At 47.2% G+C, this 17,806-nt stretch overlaps 1 protein-coding gene across 1 annotated transcript; it reads right to left on the bottom strand.

Moving 5' to 3' along the window:
* Positions 1-7,915: 7,915 nt before the first annotated feature.
* LOC121550614 lies at positions 7,916-11,671 on the bottom strand. Its single transcript, XM_041862943.1, has 2 exons — positions 11,454-11,671; positions 7,916-8,432 (listed from the first exon to the last, which is right to left on the bottom strand). Exons 1-2 carry the CDS (start codon positions 11,669-11,671, stop codon positions 7,916-7,918), a joined length of 735 nt encoding a protein of 244 aa, XP_041718877.1.
* Between the last annotated feature and the right edge of the window lie 6,135 nt (positions 11,672-17,806).

Raw genomic sequence — 17,806 nt, 5'->3', positions numbered from 1 at the left:
TCGTGGCAACAGAGGGCTCTCAAGGAGTGGTCTGCCCAGTGTGTAGGGCGATGTCTAGGTGTTTCCGTGGGGGCGACCTCGGTGGAGAGTCCGAACCAAGTGCCCGCAATGCACATTCCCCCTGAGTATGAGGATTTAGCACTCGTGTTTAGCAAAACGAGGGCGACGCGGTTGCCTCCTCATAGACAGGGGGATTGTGCGATAGACCTCCAGACAGGAGCAGCGCTTCCGCGGAGCCATGTGTATCCTCTGTCTCAAGTGGAGAAGGTGGCTATGGAGACATACATAGCCAAGTCTCTGAGGCAGGGATACATACGGCCCTCCACTTCCCCTGCGTCCTCAAGTTTCTTTTTCGTGAAGAAGAAGGATGGAGGGTTGCGCCCGTGTATTGATTACCGTAGTCTCAATCAGATCACTGTGAAATACAGTTATCCACTCCCTCTGATTGCGAGTATGACGGAATCATTACACGGAGCACGTTTCTTCACAAAACTGGATCTCAGGAGCGCCTACAACTTGGTGCGCATTAGGGAGGGAGATGAATGGAAGACAGCATTTAGTACCACCTCGGGTCATTATGAGTATCTCGTCATGCCATACGGGTTAATGAATGCTCCTTCAGTCTTCCAATCCTTTGTGGATGAGATCTTCCGGGACATGCATGGGCAAGGTGTGGTAGTGTACATTGACGACATTCTAGTGTACTCTTCTACCCGAGCCGAGCATGTAGCCCTGGTGCGCCGAGTGTTGGGGAGGCTGTTGGAGCACGACTTGTATGTCAAGGCAGAGAAATGTCTGTTTTTTCCAGGAGTCTGTCTCCTTTTTGGGTTATCGGTTGTCCGCGTCAGGGGTGAAGATGGAGGTTGACCGTGTGTCAGCTGTGCGTAATTGGCAAACCCCAACCACGGTTAAAGAGGTGCAGCAGTTTTTGGGTTTTGCCAATTACTACCGGAGGTTTATCCGGGGTTTTGGACAGGTGGCAGCTCCCATAACTTCCCTGCTGAAGGGGGGCCCGGTGCGTTTGCAGTGGTCAGCTGAGGCGGACAGGGCATTTGGGAGACTGAAGGACCTGTTCACTCTCGGCTCCGGTGCTGGCGCATCCGGACCCCGCTTTACCATTCCAGGTAGAGGTGGACGCGTCAGAGGCCGGTATTGGGGCCGTACTGTCGCAACGGTCCGGCACGCCACCTAAACTCCGCCCCTGTGCTTTTTATTCCAAGAAGCTCAGCCCAACGGAGCGAAATTATGACGTAGGGGACAGGGAGCTGTTAGCCGTGGTACAGGCCCTAAAGGTGTGGAGGCATTGGCTTGAGGGGGCTCAACACCCTTTTCTCATTTTGACTGACCACCGTAACCTGGAATACATCCGGGCAGCTAGGAGATTGAACCCTCGTCAGGCTCGGTGGAACATGTTTCTAACCCGGTTCGTATTTAAAATAACTTACATCCCTGGGTCCCAGAACGGTAAGGCAGACGCCCTGTCCCGGCAGTATGACACAGAGGAGAGGTCCATTGAGCCCACTCCCATACTGCCGGAGTCTTGTCTGGTGGCACCGGTGGTGTGGGAGGTCGATGCGGAAATCGAGCGGGCGTTGCGTACCGACCCTAGTCCCCCAGAGAGTCCTGTGGGTCGGACGTACGTGCCGCTCGAGGTTCGGGATCGTCTGATTTATTGGGCTCATACGTCCCCCTCCTCTGGACATCCAGGTGTTGGCCGGACAGTGCACTGCCTTAGCGCTAAGTACTGGTGGCCAACGTTAGCTAGGGATGTGAGGGTTTATGTCTCCTCCTGCTCGGTGTGCGCCCAGTGTAAGGCGCCTAGACACCTGCCCAGGGGGAAGTTACAACCCCTGCCCGTTCCACAACGGCCATGGTCTCACCTCTCGGTGGATTTTGTTACAGACCTTCCCCCCTCTCAGGGGAATACCACTATACTGGTCGTTGTGGATCGGTTCTCTAAGGCCTGTCGTCTCCTCCCAATGCCTGGTCTCCCTACTGCCCTACAGACCGCTGAGGCACTGTTCACCCACGTCTTTCGGCACTACGGGGTGCCCGAGGATATAGTGTCTGATCGAGGTCCCCAGTTCACCTCCAGAGTCTGGAGGGCGTTCATGGAGCGCTTGGGGGTCTCGTGAGCCTTACCTGGGGGTACCACCCAGAGAGCAATGGGCAGGTAGAAAGAGTGAACCAGGATGTGGGTAGGTTTCTGAGATCTTATTGCCAGGGCCGGCCGGAGGAGTGGGCGAGGTATATTCCCTGGGCAGAGATGGCACAGAACTCTCTCCGCCACTCCTCCACCAACCTATCCCCTTTCCAGTGTGTGTTAGGGTATCAGCCGGTTCTGGCACCATGGCATCAGAGCCAGATCGAGGCCCCTGCGGTGGATGAGTGGGTGCGGCGCTCGGAGGAGACGTGGAACGCTGCACACGTCCATCTGCAGCGGGTCATCCGTCGACAAAAGGCAAGCGCCAATCTCCACCGCAGTGAGGGTCCGGTGTACGCACCTGGAGATCGAGTCTGGCTCTCGACTCGAAACCTGCCCCTCCGCCTGCCCTGCCGGAAGCTGGGTCAGCGGTTTGTGGGGACATTTAAAGTCCTGAGGAGATAGAACGAGGTGTGTTACAGGTTACAACTGCCTATTGATTATCACATTAACCCCTCGTTCCATGTGTCTCTTCTCAGGCCGGTGGTAGCTGGTCCACTCCAGGACTGTGAGATAAGAGCGACTCCTCCGCCCCCACTGGACATCGAGGGGGCTCCGGCGTACACAGTTCGGTCCATCTTGGATTCGAGACGTCGGATGGGGGGTCTCCAATATCTCGTGGAGTGGGAGGGGTACGGCCCGGAGGAACGGTGCTGGGTGCCGAGGAGGGACATCTTAGATCCATCCCTCCTGACTGAGTTCCACCGTGGTCATCCCACGCGCCCTGCTCCGCGTCCTCCTGGTCGTCCCCGAGGCCGGGGTCGGTGCACGGCTGGAGCCGCGCGTCAAGGGGGGTACTGTCACGGATTCGGCCGAGGCTGCTCCTCCTCCTTGCTCAGGCAGGCTTCGGCGTTCGTCGTCCCCGGAGTACTAGCTGCCACCGTTGAATGTTATCGATGTTTGTTTGGTTTTGTCTTCCTTGTACACCTGTTTCCATTTAGTGTTCATTATGTCCCCTATAAGTTTCTCGTTTTGTTTGTAGTTAGTTGTGTGTAATTGTACGCCTGTCTGTTGGGGTTTGTTATATTTTGCATTCTCGTATTTAAGAGTAGTTACACACTGTTTGCGCATCTCTTGTATATCGTGTTTTACGCACGGTCTGCGTATCACTCGCCTCCGTCGTTTGAGGCTCTTTATTTTGTATTTGTCCTTTTCCTGACTAGTAAAGTCTGTTTGGATTAAGCTTCTGTGTCCTGCTTCTGACTCCACCACCACATCGACATCAGTACCACTGACACATTCATTCTGTTGTGTCAGTGTGACAACAGTGTAATATCATGTTTCATTCCAGTACTATAAACTGCATTTTATCAACACAGAAGTTATACAGTGTTATGCTTGAATATTTTTAGTTGAGTCACATCTAATGACAATTGTCACAAATCCGGGTTAGAACTCCGGTCTCAGAAGTGTAGAGCTGGGGGTACTACCCCTTAGCCACAGAGGAGATGTTGTAGGACCCAAATAAAACACCCAAGGCAATACTCCAGGCAAGTAGATTTAATGTTCCAAAACAGGAGGCAAAACAAAACAACTCCACGAGGGGAGAAAAACAAACTAAAGATAACTTCAAAAACTTACTAGGACTGACACGGTGAGACAAAGCAGGAGACACACAGTCAGGACGCAATAACCAAGTGAGAAACAAGGGGAAAACACACAGCTAAAATACACAAGGGGAAACAAGGCACAGGTGACCTGGATAAGCTAATTAGGACACATGAGGAAGAACTAAGGCAAAGGGGAACACAGCTGACCTCTAGAGGCCAGGAGACAAACAGGGGAAGCAGGAAGCTGACAGACAATGCTTTCCTTTCAAATTACAGAACTGGATTGGTAACTGTGGGCTTTCACTTAACGCCTCCTGCAACACCTGGCGCCGCAAAGCTGCTGGTTGTAAGCGCAGTGTGTCTGTCTATGAGTTGTTTTGCGCAGAGGTGCTGAAGGGGAAAGGTACAGTGAGGGAAAAAAGTATTTGATCCCCTGCTGATTTTGTACGTTTGCCCACTGACAAATAAATGATCAGTCTATAATTTTAATGGTAGGTTTATTTGAACAGTGAGAGACAGAATAACAACAACAAAATCCAAAAAAACGCATGTCAAAAATGTTATAAATTGATTTGCATTTTAATGAGGGAAAAAGTATTTGACCCCTCTGCAAAACATGACTTAGTACTTGGTGGCAAAACCGTTGTTGGCAATCACAGAGGTCAGACATTTCTTGTAGTTGGCCACCAGGTTTGCACACATCTCAGGAGGGATTTTGTCCCACTCCTCTTTGCAGATATTCTCCAAGTCATTAAGGTTTCGAGGCTGACGTTTGGCAACTCAAACCTTCAGCTCCCTCCACAGATTTTCTATGGGATTAAGGTCTGGAGACTGGCTAGGCCACTCCAGGACCTTAATGTGCTTCTTCTTGAGCCACTCATTTGTTGCCTTGGCCGGGTGTTTTGAGTCATTGTCATGCTGGAATACCCATCCACGACCCATTTTCAATGTCCTGGCTGAGGGAAGGAGGTTCTCACCCAAGATTTGACGGTACATGGCCCCGTCCATCGTCCCTTTGATACGGTGAAGTTGTCCTGTCCCCTTTGCAGAAAAACACCCCAAAGCATAATGTTTCCACCTCCATGTTTGACGGTGGGGATGGTGTTCTTGGGGTCATAGGCAGCATTCCTCCTCCTCCAAACACGGCGAGTTGAGTTGATGCCAAAGAGCTCGATTTTGGTCTCATCTGACCACAACACTTTCACCCAGTTCTCCTCTGAATCATTCAGATGTTCATTGGCAAACTTCAGACGGGCCTGTATATATGCTTTCTTGAGCAGGGGGACCTTGCGGGCACTGCAGCATTTCAGTCCTTCACGGCGTAGTGTGTTACCAATTGTTTTCGTGGTGACTATGGTCCCAGCTGCCTTGAGATCATTGACAAGATCCTCCCGTGTAGTTCTGGGCTGATTCCTCACCGTTCTCATGATCATTGCAGCTCCACGAGGTGAGATATTGCATGGAGCCCCAGGCCGAGGGAGATTGACAGTTCTTTTGTGTTTCTTCCATTTGCGAATAATCGCACCAACTGTTGTCACCTTCTCACCAAGCTGCTTAGCGATGTTCTTGTAGCCCATTCCAGCCTTGTGTAGGTCTACAATCTTGTCCCCGACATCCTTGGAGAGCTCTTTGGTCTTGGCCATGGTGCAGAGTTTGGAATCTGATTGATTGATTGCTTCTGTGGACAGGTGTCTTTTTATACAGGTAACAAACTGAGATTAGGAGCACTCCCTTTAAGAGTGCTCCTAATCTCAGCTCGTTACCTGTATAAAAGACACCTGGGAGCCAGAAATCTTTCTGATTGAGAGGGGGTCAAATACTTATTTCCCTCATTAAAATGCAAATCAATTTATAACATTTTTGACATGCTTTTTTCTGGATTTTTTTGTTTGTTATTCTGTCTCTCACTGTTCAAATAAACCTATCATTAAAATGATAGACTGATCATTTCTTTGTCAGTGGGCAAACGTACAAAATCAGCAGGGGATCAAATACTTTTTTCCCTCACTGTATGTATTTTCAGATAAATGTGTATTCCACATAAAAAATGTAGTCCTAAATTCTGATGTGAAATGTTGAGAATTGCTCTATCACTTTCACCTCTCCATTTCATAATGCGTCTTTCCACAGCAATCCTTTTTTAGTCCGAATAATATTATATATTCTTCATTTCAAATAAGACTGTTTCCTGCTGGATATTTTTTAAAAGGGGGTTTTAAAGTAAGAGTATTAATTGCGTCGTGTTCCTGCCACTCGCACCAAGCCAGGGGTGCGAGTCGCCAGCCCGGCCCGGCCTGTTCCTGCCACTCGCACCAAGCCAGGGGTGCGAGTCGTCAGCCTGGTCCAGCCTGTTCCTGCCACTCGCACCAAGCCAGGGGTGCGAGTCGTCAGCCTGGTCCAGAACGTTCCTGCTACTCGCACCAAGCCAGGGGTGCGAGTCGTCAGCCTGGTCCAGCCCGTTCCTGCTACTCGCACCAAGCCAGGGGTGCGAGTCGTCAGCCTGGTCCAGCCCGTTCCTGCTACTCGCACCAAGCCAGGGGAGCGAGTCATCAGTCCGGTGAGGCCCGTTCCGGTTCCACGCACCAAGCCAGGGGTGCGAGTCGTCAGTCCGGTGAGGCCCGTTCCGGCTCCACGCACCAAGCCAGGGGTGCGAGTCGTCAGTCCGGTGAGGCCCGTTCCGGCTCCACGCACCAAGCCAGGGGTGCGAGTCGTCAGTCCGGTGAGGCCCGTTCCGGCTCCACGCACAAAGCCAGGGGTGCGAGTCGTCAGCCCGGTCCGGCCAGTTGCTACTCCACGCACCAAGCCAGGGGTGCGCATCGTCAGGCCGGTCCGGTCCATTCCTGCTCCACGCACCAAGCCAGGGGTGTGTATCGTCAGCCCGGTTCGGCCAGGTGCTACTCCACGCACCAAGCCAGGGGTGCGCATCGTCAGCCCGGTCCGGTCCGTTCCTGCTCCACGCACCCAAGCCAGGGGTGCGTGTCGTCAGTCCGGCTCCGGCCAGCGGGGCTAGACCGGACCAGGGGCGCTATGGGGGGTTGATTGGAGGGTGGGGGGCAAGGCCGGAGCCAGAACCGCCGCCGAGGAGGTATGCCCACCCAGCCCTCCCCTGTTTAGCTCTTATTGAGGCGCGGTCGCAGTCCGCGCCTTTAGGGGGGGGTACTGTCACACCCTGGCTCTGGGACTCTATTTGTTGAGCCAGGGTGTGTTTATTCTATGTGTTCTGTTTCTATGTTGGGTGTTCTAGGTTGTGTTTTTCTATGTTGGCCTGAGTGACTCCCAATCAGAGGCAACGAGTGTCAGCTGTTTGCTGGTTGTCTCTGATTGGGAGCCATATTTAAACTGTCGGTTTTCCTTTGTTTTTTGTTGGTTCTTGTTTCAAGTTGGTTGTGTTTGACCGTGTACTGTCACGTTACCGTCTTTTGTTGTTTTGTTCGCGTTTCGCTCAATAAATGAGTATGTTTGCCTGCAACGCTGCGCCTTGGTCTACTCCTTACCCTGACGTTCGTGACAGATATGCCACACCTGTCAGGTGGATGGATTATTTTGGCAAAGGGGAAATGCTCACTAACAGGGATGTAAACAAATGTGTGCACAACATTTTAGATAAATAAGAATTTTGTGCATATAGAACATTTCTGGGATATTTTATTTCACGTCATGAAACATGGGTCCAACACTTTACATGTTGCGTTTATACACACACACACACACACACACACACACACACACACACACACACACACACACACACACACACACACACACACACACACACACACACACACTTATGCCGTGTTCACGTGCTAGTCGGAACTAGGAAACTCAGAAATTTCGGAATTGCTAACTGGTTAAACAAGGCATGTGTATAACTACAGTTTCTTAGTTACGACTAGTGTGGCAATAACTATTGCAGGTGAAATTGTTGGGGAAAAATAACAAAAAAGGTGTCAGGATGTGAAACATCTGAAACCAAGGCCTTTTATCAAAATAAAAACATTCACAATTTCCTACAATGCATAATGGATGGGGAATATCGAAGACCCATGCCTAGTATACATTTTAAAGAAAATAAATAATTAAGTTAAAGATCTTCAATTTGACCATCAGAAATTAGGTTCAAAAGGAATTATGTGTACGATGCCCATGGCCAGGGGGGAAAGTCTTAAGAGTATCCAGTCTTCTCCAGGAGTTCATCCAGCTCCAGATTACGGATGATACTGATCAACCCCTTACTGATGCGATATGTGCGCTGGGGGTCAAAAGCACCTCTGCGATGATCATGTTGGGTCACGTAGATCCTGTCCAACACCAGGTCTGACTGCAGGCTGATGATGATCCGGTCTATGTTGCTGTCATCATTGTGTACTGTGTGGTTTTCGCTGACATAATCCGGTAGGTTCTCAGACCCTGGTTTATTCAGATTGCCCACTTCGTAGTACGGTAAATCCTGGTCTGGTAGCAGTTGGTTACATTGGCCATCATGCTCCTCTATGTTGTCGAAGAAGCGGTGGAAGCCGAACACATTCTTCTTGGGGTTTCGCACTGTCACCATTTCACCCTTTATGTTGAATTTGACGTAGTCGTGGGCGAACCAGTGAAAGAGATGAAGGCCATGTCTTGGCCGGGGTCTACCAAAGCCAGACGATTGGAGGTGATCCATTTCTTTCAGTGTCTTCATGTTTATGATTTACTCTGGAAAGGAGGGAGGTTAAGGTGGAAAAGGTGGAAAGATGGAGAGAGAGAGAGAGAGAGAGAGAGAGAGAGAGAGAGAGAGAGAAAGAAGAGTCGGTTTGCGGGTCAAAAACTATGAGTTGAAATGTGGATACAGCAAAACATGTATTTAACTGTCTGGTCCAAGAGAAAGAGGACACACACATGTCTCTTTACAGAGTTGAGAAAATGGTTAGCATCCTCTTCTCGACACGACAGAAACACACACTAACTAGAGGTGGGCGTCACCCTCATGTTCCCTTTGCTGTTCTGCCTATCTGCCCTTCCATGGAAATCTGAACAATCAAAGTAATATAATCAAAGGTGTGGGCAAGTGTAAATAGTGGAGCAGTGTAAATTCTCGGGACCATGCATGGAGGCCAGGAGGGTACCGGCTCAGGTGCACACGCCTGAAGGCAGCAGGCCCACCGGGTCAGGGAATGGTGGGTATCCCAAGTCAGGTGGCTGACACCCTAGCAGGGCAGGAGGCCTAGGGCCTGACCAGGCAGGGGGCTCATTGCCAGCTACTACTGAGGCCACAAACTGCTGGAGACTTGGAGCCTAACTGGGCATGAGACATACATTAGGGCCTAGGACTAGAACAGGACACTAGGGGAGGGGTTAAAAACCTGATTTAGGGTAAGGGTTTGGTTTTTGGTGGTAGTGTTGGGAATAGGAGCTAAAGGCCCAGGCACCCATGGTGGAGAGGTGGAATGGGGGGGAGACAAGGAGACCAGCAGAGGAGGAGCGGAGGGAGTGGGAGGGGGCATAGACTGGGAGAAGATCAGAGAGGTAGGTGGGTGCCAGGTTGTGGAGGGCTTTGTAGGTGAGGAGATTGATGAGGATTGGTTTGATGTGTTCAGTTGATCTGGTGTGGGTGTGGATTCTGGAGAGTTCAGAACCAGTTAGAGTCTATTGATGAGTTTGGTGGGGATCTGGTGAGGAGAGTGTTAAGGTAGTCTAGTCTGGAAGTAACAAAGGCATGGAAGAGGGTTTGAATCAAGTATATTCAATGTTCGTGAAGTGATAATAGGCTAGGCTGCTATGGAGTACCAACTGTATAGCAACAGTTTCACTTTTAGCCTGTCGAGTTGTTTATCTGCAGAACGTAGACGTGTCCTAACCACGCCCCAAAGTTCCATGGGAAAAAAGCCAAGGCTATTTAACACCATCATCTCCTAATCTAATTTTGTAAACATATTTTTTTGCCAAGTCTCAACTAACAGTTTATCAGTAGGCCTAGTCACACAATATACAAACTCCAATCTGTTAATTGGATCTGAACATAATTTCAACATTGAAATGGCTAGCGTTCAGCTGTCCAAAATGAAAATTCAAGCCAATACATTTTATAGAATGCTGATAACGATGAGCAGCATGCCACCCTTTTCAAATCTTGTAATAATGTTAAAGCAACCACACTGTTTCATTTGTATGTTGCATTAATCCCCTCTAGAGAGAGTACCGATACTTTAATATATACACAATAACTTAGAATCAACTCAGTATTTGAGACATGAGTCATACTTTCAATGCCACATATTCTTTAGATTCAGAGATTTCTCTGACGTAAGAGGTACATGGAATGCTGAATGCCAATCTTTGAGTCAAACATTTTATTTATTGTACTAACAGGCTGAGCTAAACAGGTTCTTCGTTCTCACACTGACACATGAGAGATTGAATGCTTCAGGGACAACGAAGAACCTGATTAGCCGAGCCTTTTAGTACAGTGCTAAACAGGTTCTTCGGAATTAAACATGATTTTACACTGTTGCCTGATTCTGCTAAACAGGTTCTTCATTCTCACATGGACACATAAGAGAATGAATGCCTCAGGGCCCTGGGGCATTCATTCTCTCATGTGTCAGTGTGACAACAGTGTAATATCATGTTTAATTCCAGTACTATAAACTGCATTTTATCAACACAGAAGTTATACAGTGTTATGCTTGAATGTTTTTAGTTGAGTCACATCTAATGACAATGCTTTCCTTTCAAATTACAGAACTGGATCGGTAACCATGGGCGTTCACTTAACGCCTCCTGCAACACCTGGCGCCGCAAAGCTGCTGGTTGTAAGCGCAGTGTGTCTGTCTATAAGTTGTTTTGCGCAGAGGTGCTGAAGGGGAAAGGTATGTATTTTCAGATAAATGTGTGTTCCACATAAAAAATGTAGTCCTAAATTCTGATGTGAAATGTTGAGAATTGCTCTTTCACCTCTCCATTTCATAATATATTCCTCATTTCAAATAAGACTGTTTCCTGCTGGATATTTTTTTTAATGGGGTTTTAAAGTAAGATTATTAATTAAACAATGATCTTAACTGGCCAATGACATTCTTTTTTGTATGTTTTTTCTTCTTTTTTTTCTTCCATAAATCAAGTGCATCAATCAACAGTTCGATATAAAATCTAAACAATCTAAATTCAAAGGACCAGACAAAACAGGACAAATAAAAAGAGAAGGGAGGGGTTACAAACCTGATTTAGGGTAAGGGTTTGGTTTTTGGTGGAAGTGTTGGGAATAGGAGCTAAAGGTCCAGGCACCCATGGTGGAGAGGTAGAAGAGGTAGAATGGGGGGGGAGACAAGGAGACCAGCAGAGACTGGGAGAAGATCAGAGAGGTAGGTGGGTGCCAGGTTGTGGAGGGCTTTGTAGGTGAGGAGATTGATGAGGATTGGTTTGATGTGTTCAGTTGAGCTGGTGGGGGTGTGGATTCTGGAGAGTTCAGAACCGGTTGGAGTCTATTGATGAGTTTGGTGGGGATCTGGTGAGGAGAGTGTTACAGTAGTCTAGTCTGGAAGTAGCAAAGGCATGGAAGAGGGTTTCGGTGCTGGAGTGTGACAGTGAGGGGTGGAGCCTGGAGATATTGTGGACGTGGGAGAATGCTGTCCGGGTGCTGGTTTTTATGTGGGGTTGGAAAGAGAGGGAACTATCCAGGGCGACGCCGAGGCTTTTGACTTGTGTTTAGAGAGGGACCGGGAAACCATCTGTGGTGATGCTTGAAGAGAGTGGATTTGGAGCCGATGAGCATGACCTCTGTCTTGTTGCTGTTGAGTTTGAGGAGGTTCATGCTCATCCAGCTCCGGATGTCTTGAAGGCAGCTGATGAGGGAGGTGGGAGGGAGGGGAGTGGTGGGTTTGGTGGAGAGGAAGAGCTGAGAGTCATCAGCATAGCAGTGGAATTGAACTTGGTGATGTCGCATGATCTTGCCCAGGCGTAGGAGCAAATTAGTGCCTGATAATTCTAGGCTTAAATAAAGTGGTACTGTTTTAGAACCTCACATATGGTAAGCTAAGAAGTATGAAAGAAGAGAAGAGGTTAATATAGGTGCAGAGATGACTTAGACATAATGATGATGTGTTACATAAAATGTAATTAGTCATTTGTTTTCAGAATAAAAAGTGTACAATTGACTATTTCCAGTGTTGTAAAGTACTTAAGTAGAAATATTTGAAAGTACTACTTTTTTTGGTGCTGTATTTTACTATGTATATTTTTGACAACTTTTACTTTTACTTCACAACATTCCTAAAGAAATTTATGTACTTTTTACTCCATACATTTTCCCTGACACCCAAAAGTACTTGTTACATTTTGAATGCTTAGCAGGACAGGAAAATTGTCTAATTCACACACTAATCAAGAGAACATCCCTGGTCATCCCTACTGCCTCAGATCTGGCGGACTCACTAAACACATGCTTCATTTGTATATTATGTCTGAGGTTGGAGCGTGCCCCTGGCTATCAGTAAAAAATATATACAGTGGGGAGAAAAAGTATTTGATACACTGCCGATCAAAAATACAGTAAATCACATTGTATGATTTTAAAGTAATTAATTTGCATTATATTGCATGACATAAGTATTTGATCACCTACCAACCAGTAAGAATTCCGGCTCTCACAGACCTATTAGTTTTTCTTTAAGAAGCACTCCTGTTCTCCACTCATTACCTGTATTAACTGCACCTGTTTGAACTCTTTATCTGTATAAAAGACACCTGTCCACACACTCAATCAAACAGACTCCAACCTCTCCACAATGGCCAAGACCAGAGAGCTGTGTAAGGACATCAGGGATAAAATTGTAGACCTGCACAAGGCTGGGATGGGCTACAGGACAATACGCACGGAGCTTGGTGAGAAAGCAACAACTGTTAGCGCAATTATTAGAAAATGGAAGAAGTTCAAGATGACGGTCAATCACCCTCGTTCTGGGGCTCCATGCAAGATCTCACCTCATGGGGCATCAATGATCATGAGGAAGGTGAGGGGTCAGCCCAGAACTACATGGCAGGACCTGGTCAATGACCTGAAGAGAGCTGGGACCACAGTCTCAAAGAAAACCATTAGTAACACACTACGCCGTCATGGATTAAAATCCTGCAGCGCACGCAAGGTCGCCCTGCTCAAGCCAGCGCATGTCCAGGCCCGTCTGAAGTTTGCCAATGACCATCTGGATGATCCAGAGGAGGAATGGGAGAAGGTCATGTGGTCTGATGAGACAAAAATAGAGCTTTTTGGTCTAAACTACACTCGCCGTGTTTGGAGGAAGAAGAAGGATGAGTACAACCCCAAGAACACCATCCCAACCGTGAAGCATGGAGGTGGAAACATCATTCTTTGGGGATGCTTTTCTGCAAAGGGGACAGGACGACTACACCGTATTGAGGGTAGGATGGATGGGGCCATGTATCGCGAGATCTTGGCCAACAACCTCCTTCCCTCAGTAAGAGCATTGAAGATGGGTCGTGGCTTGGTCTTCCAGCATGACAACGACCCGAAACACACAGCCAGGGCAACTAAGGAGTGGCTCCGTAAGAAGCATGTCAAGGTCCTGGAGTGGCCTAGCCAGTCTCCAGACCTGAACCCAATAGAAAATCTTTGGAGGGAGCCCCGAAACCTGAAGGATCTGGAGAAGGTCCGTATGGAGGAATGGGCCAAAATTCCTGCTACAGTGTGTGCAAACCTGGTCAAGACCTACAGGAAACGTATGATTTCTGTAATTGCAAGCAAAGGTTTCTGTACCAAATTTTAAGTTCTGCTTTTCTGATGTATCAAATACTTATGTCATGCAATAAAATGCAAATTAATTACTTAAAAATCATACAATGTGATTTTCTGGATTTTTGTTTTAGATTCCGTCTCTCACAGTTGAAGTGTACCTATGATAAAAATTACAGACCTCTACATGCTTTGTAAGTAGGAAAACCTGCAAAATCGGCAGTGTATCAAATACTTGTTCTCCCCACTGTATATATAATATTTATGCCGTCTGGTTTGCGTAATATAAGTAATTTGAACTCAGTTATACTTTTACTTTTGATACTTAAGTATATTTTAGAAATTACATTTACTTTTGATACTTAAGTATATTTAAAACCAAATACTTTTATACTTTTACTCAAGTAGTATTGTACTGGGTGACTTTAACTTTTACTTGAGTCATTTTCTATTAAGGCATCTTTACTTTTACTAAAGTATGTCATTTGGGTACTTTTTCCACCACTCTTAGTACATTCATACAACAACTAGGTCACATGGGTTAGATGCGTTGTGCCGTCAGGTGTTGCTTTATTTGTTTTTTTTTAACCAGGTTTGCTGTTCACGTGCACTATATACAGTAAGATGGAAGGGAGTTCCATGCACTCATGGCTCTGTATAATACAGTGGGGGAAAAAAGTATTTAGTCAGCCACCAATTGTGCAAGTTCTCCCACTTAAAAAGATGAGAGAGGCCTGTAATTTTCATCATAGGTACATGTCAACTATACAGACAAATTGAGGAAAAAAATTCCAGAAAATCACATTGTAGGATTTTTAATGAATTTATTTGCAAATTATGGTGGAAAATAAGTATTTGGTCACCTACAAACAAGCAAGATTTCTGGCTCTCACAGACCTGTAACTTCTTCTTTAAGAGGCTCCTCTGTCCTCCACTCGTTACCTGTATTAATGGCACCTGTTTGAACTTGTTATCAGTATAAAAGACACCTGTCCACAACCTCAAACAGTCACACTCCAAACTCCACTATGGCCAAGACCAAAGAGCTGTCAAAGGACACCAGAAACTAAATTGTAGACCTGCATCAGGCTGGGAAGACTGAATCTGCAATAGGTAAGCAGCTTGGTTTGAAGAAATCAACTGTGGGAGCAATTATTAGGAAATGGAAGACATACAAGACCACTGATAATCTCCCCTCGATCTGGGGCTCCACGCAAGATCTCACCCTGTCGGGTCAAAATGATCACAAGAACGGTGAGCAAAAATCCCAGAACCACACGGGGGGACCTAGTGAATGACCTGCAGAGAGCTGGGACCAAAGTAACAAAGCCTACCATCAGTAACACACTACGCCGCCAGGGACTCAAATCCTGCAGTGCCAGACGTGTCCCCCTGCTTAAGCCAGTACATGTCCAGGCCCATCTGAAGTTTGCTAGAGTGCATTTGGATGGAAGAGGATTGGGAGAATGTCATATGGAAACCAAAATATAACTTTTAGGTAAAAACTCAACTCGTCGTGTTTGGAGGACAAAGAATGCTGAGTAGCATCCAAAGAACACCATACCTACTGTGAAGCATGGGGGTGGAAACATCATGCTTTGAGGCTGTTTTTCTGCAAAGGGACCAGGACGACTGATCCGTGTAAAGGAAAGAATGAATGGGGCCATGTATCGTGAGATTTTGACTGAAAACCTCCTTCCATCAGCAAGGGCATTGAAGATGAAACGTGGCTGGGTCTTTCAGCATGACAATGATCCCAAACACACCGCCCGGGCAAACGAAGGAGTGGCTTCGTAAGAAGCATTTCAAGGTCCTGGAGTGGCCTAGCCAGTCTCCAGATCTCAACCCCATAGAAAATCTTTGGAGGGAGTTGAAAGTCCGTGTTGCCCAGCGACAGCCCCAACACATCACTGCTCTAGAGGAGATCTGCATGGAGGAATGGGCCAAAATACCAGCAACAGTGTGTGAAAACCTTGTGAAGACTTACAGAAAACGTTTGACCTGTGTCATTGCCAGCAAAGGGTATATAACAAAGTATTGAGAAACTTTTGTTATTGACCAAATACTTATTTTCCACAATAATTTGCAAATAAATTCATTAAAAATCCTACAATGTGATTTTCTGGAATTTTCTTTCTCATTTTGTCTGTCATAGTTGACGTGTACCTATGATGAAAATTACAGGCCTCTCTCATCTTTTTATGTGGGAGAACTTGCACAATTGGTGGCTGACTAAATACTTTTTTCCCCCACTGTATAATAACAAACATACAATTATGAAACTTCATAAACTCATTAAATGTTCAGAGTACATTGAGGGGAGTTACTGCTTCCAATAAGGTTAAAAAAAAATTGTGGCAAAAATTGAGTTACAATGAAGGTACTGCAGAGAAACCAGTTAGCTGTGGTGACTGCGGGATATTTTTCAGACACAAATTGAACCTTGAGTCATACAAAGTCAAAAAAATAAAGGGAACACTTAAACAACACAATGTAACTCCAAGTCAATCACACTTCTGTGAAATCAAACTGTCCACTTAGAAAGCAACACTGATTGACAATAAATGTGACATGCTGTTGTACAAATGGAATAGACAACAGGTGGAAATTATAGGCAATTAGCAAGACACCCCCAATAAAGGACTGGTTTTGCAGGTGGTGACCACAGACCACTTCTCAGTTCCTATGCTTCCTGGCTGATGTTTTGGTCACTTTTGAATGCTGGCGGTGCTTTCACTCTAGTGGTAGCATGAGACGGAGTCTACAACCCACACAAGTGGCTCAGGTAGTGCAGCTCATCCAGGATGGCACATCAATACGAGCTGTGGCAAGAAGGTTTGCTGTGTCTGTCAGCGTAGTGTCCAGAGCATGGAGGCGCTACCAGGAAACAGGCCAGTACATCAGGAGACATGGAGGAGGCCGTAGGAGAGCAACAACCCAGCAGCAGGACTGCTACCTCCGCCTTTGTGCAAGGAGGAGCAGGAGGAGCACTGCCAGAGCCCTGCAAAATGACCTCCAGCAGTCCACAAATGTGCATGTGTCTGCTCAAACGGTCAGAAACAGACTCCATGAGGGTGGTATGAGGGCCCGACGTCCACAGGTGGGGGTTGTGCTTACAGCCGAACACCGTGGAGGACGTTTGGCATTTGCCAGAGAACACCAAGATTGGCAAATTCGCCACTGGCGCCCTGTGCTCTTCACAGATGAAAGCAGTTTCACACTGAGCACATGTGACAGACGTGACAGAGTCTGGAGATGCCGTGGAGAATGTTCTGCTGCCTGTAACATCCTCCAGCATGACCGGTTTGGCGGTGGGTCAGTCATGGTGTGGGGTGGCATTTCTTTGGGGGGCCGCACAGCCCTCCATGTGCTCGCCAGAGGTAGCCTGACTGCCATTAGGTACCGAGATGAGATCCTCAGACCCCTTGTGAGACCATATGCTGGTGCGGTTGGCCCTGGGTTCCTCCTAATGCAAGACAATGCTAAACCTCATGTGGCTGGAGTGTGTCAGCAGTTCCTGCAAGAGGAAGGCATTGATGCTATGGACTGGCCCGCCCGTTCCCCAGACCTGAATCCAATTGAGCACATCTGGGACATCATGTCTCGCTCCATCCACCAACGCCACGTTGCACCACAGACTGTCCAGGAGTTGGCGGATGCTTTAGTCTAGGTCTGGGAGGAGATCCCTCAGGAAACCATCCGCCACCTCATCAGGAGCATGCCCAGGCGTTGTAGGGAGGTCATACAGGCACGTGGAGGCCACACACACTACTGAGCCTCATTTTGACTTGTTTTAAGGACATTACATCAAAGTTGGATCAGCCTGTAGTGTGGTTTTTCACTTTAATTTTGAGGGTGACTCCAAATCCAGACCTCCATGGGTTGATACATTTGATTTCCATTGATAATTTTTGTGTGATTTTGTTGTCAGCACATTCAACTATGTAAAGAAAAAAGTATTTAATAAGATTATTTCATTCATTCAGATGTAGGATGTGTTATTTTAGTGTTTCCTTTATTTTTTTGAGCATTGTATATTGAACATTCACAAAGAAAGAAAACAGGAAGAATTGGATAAAAGAAGGAAAGACACTTAAGACAGAGGTCTTCTGTCAGGAGAGTGGCATAAAAATCTCTCCTGAGTGGCGCAGTGGTCTAAGGCACTGCATTGCAGTGCTAACTGTGCCACTAGAGATCCTGGTTCGAATCCAGGCTCTGTCGCAGCCGGCCGCGACCGGGAGACTCATGGGCGGTGCACAATTGGCCCAGGGTAGGGGAGGGAATGGCCGGCAGGGATGTAGCTCAGTTGATAGAGCGTGGTGTTTGCAACGC

Source organism: Coregonus clupeaformis, unplaced genomic scaffold (assembly GCF_020615455.1).
Source record: "Coregonus clupeaformis isolate EN_2021a unplaced genomic scaffold, ASM2061545v1 scaf2956, whole genome shotgun sequence".
NCBI classification, from domain to species: Eukaryota; Metazoa; Chordata; class Actinopteri; order Salmoniformes; family Salmonidae; genus Coregonus; species Coregonus clupeaformis.
The sequence above is the reverse complement of the archived record's forward strand: the minus strand, read 5'-3'. Positions and strand labels throughout refer to the sequence as shown.

Coding starts and splice junctions, on each gene's coding strand:
- LOC121550614 (XM_041862943.1), bottom strand. CDS start 11,671: ATGCGACATCACCAAGTTCAATTCCACTGCTATGCTGATGACTCTCAG. Junction 8,433..11,453: donor TTCAAGCATCACCACAGATG/GTTTCCCGGTCC, acceptor GTAAATCATAAA/CATGAAGACACTGAAAGAAA.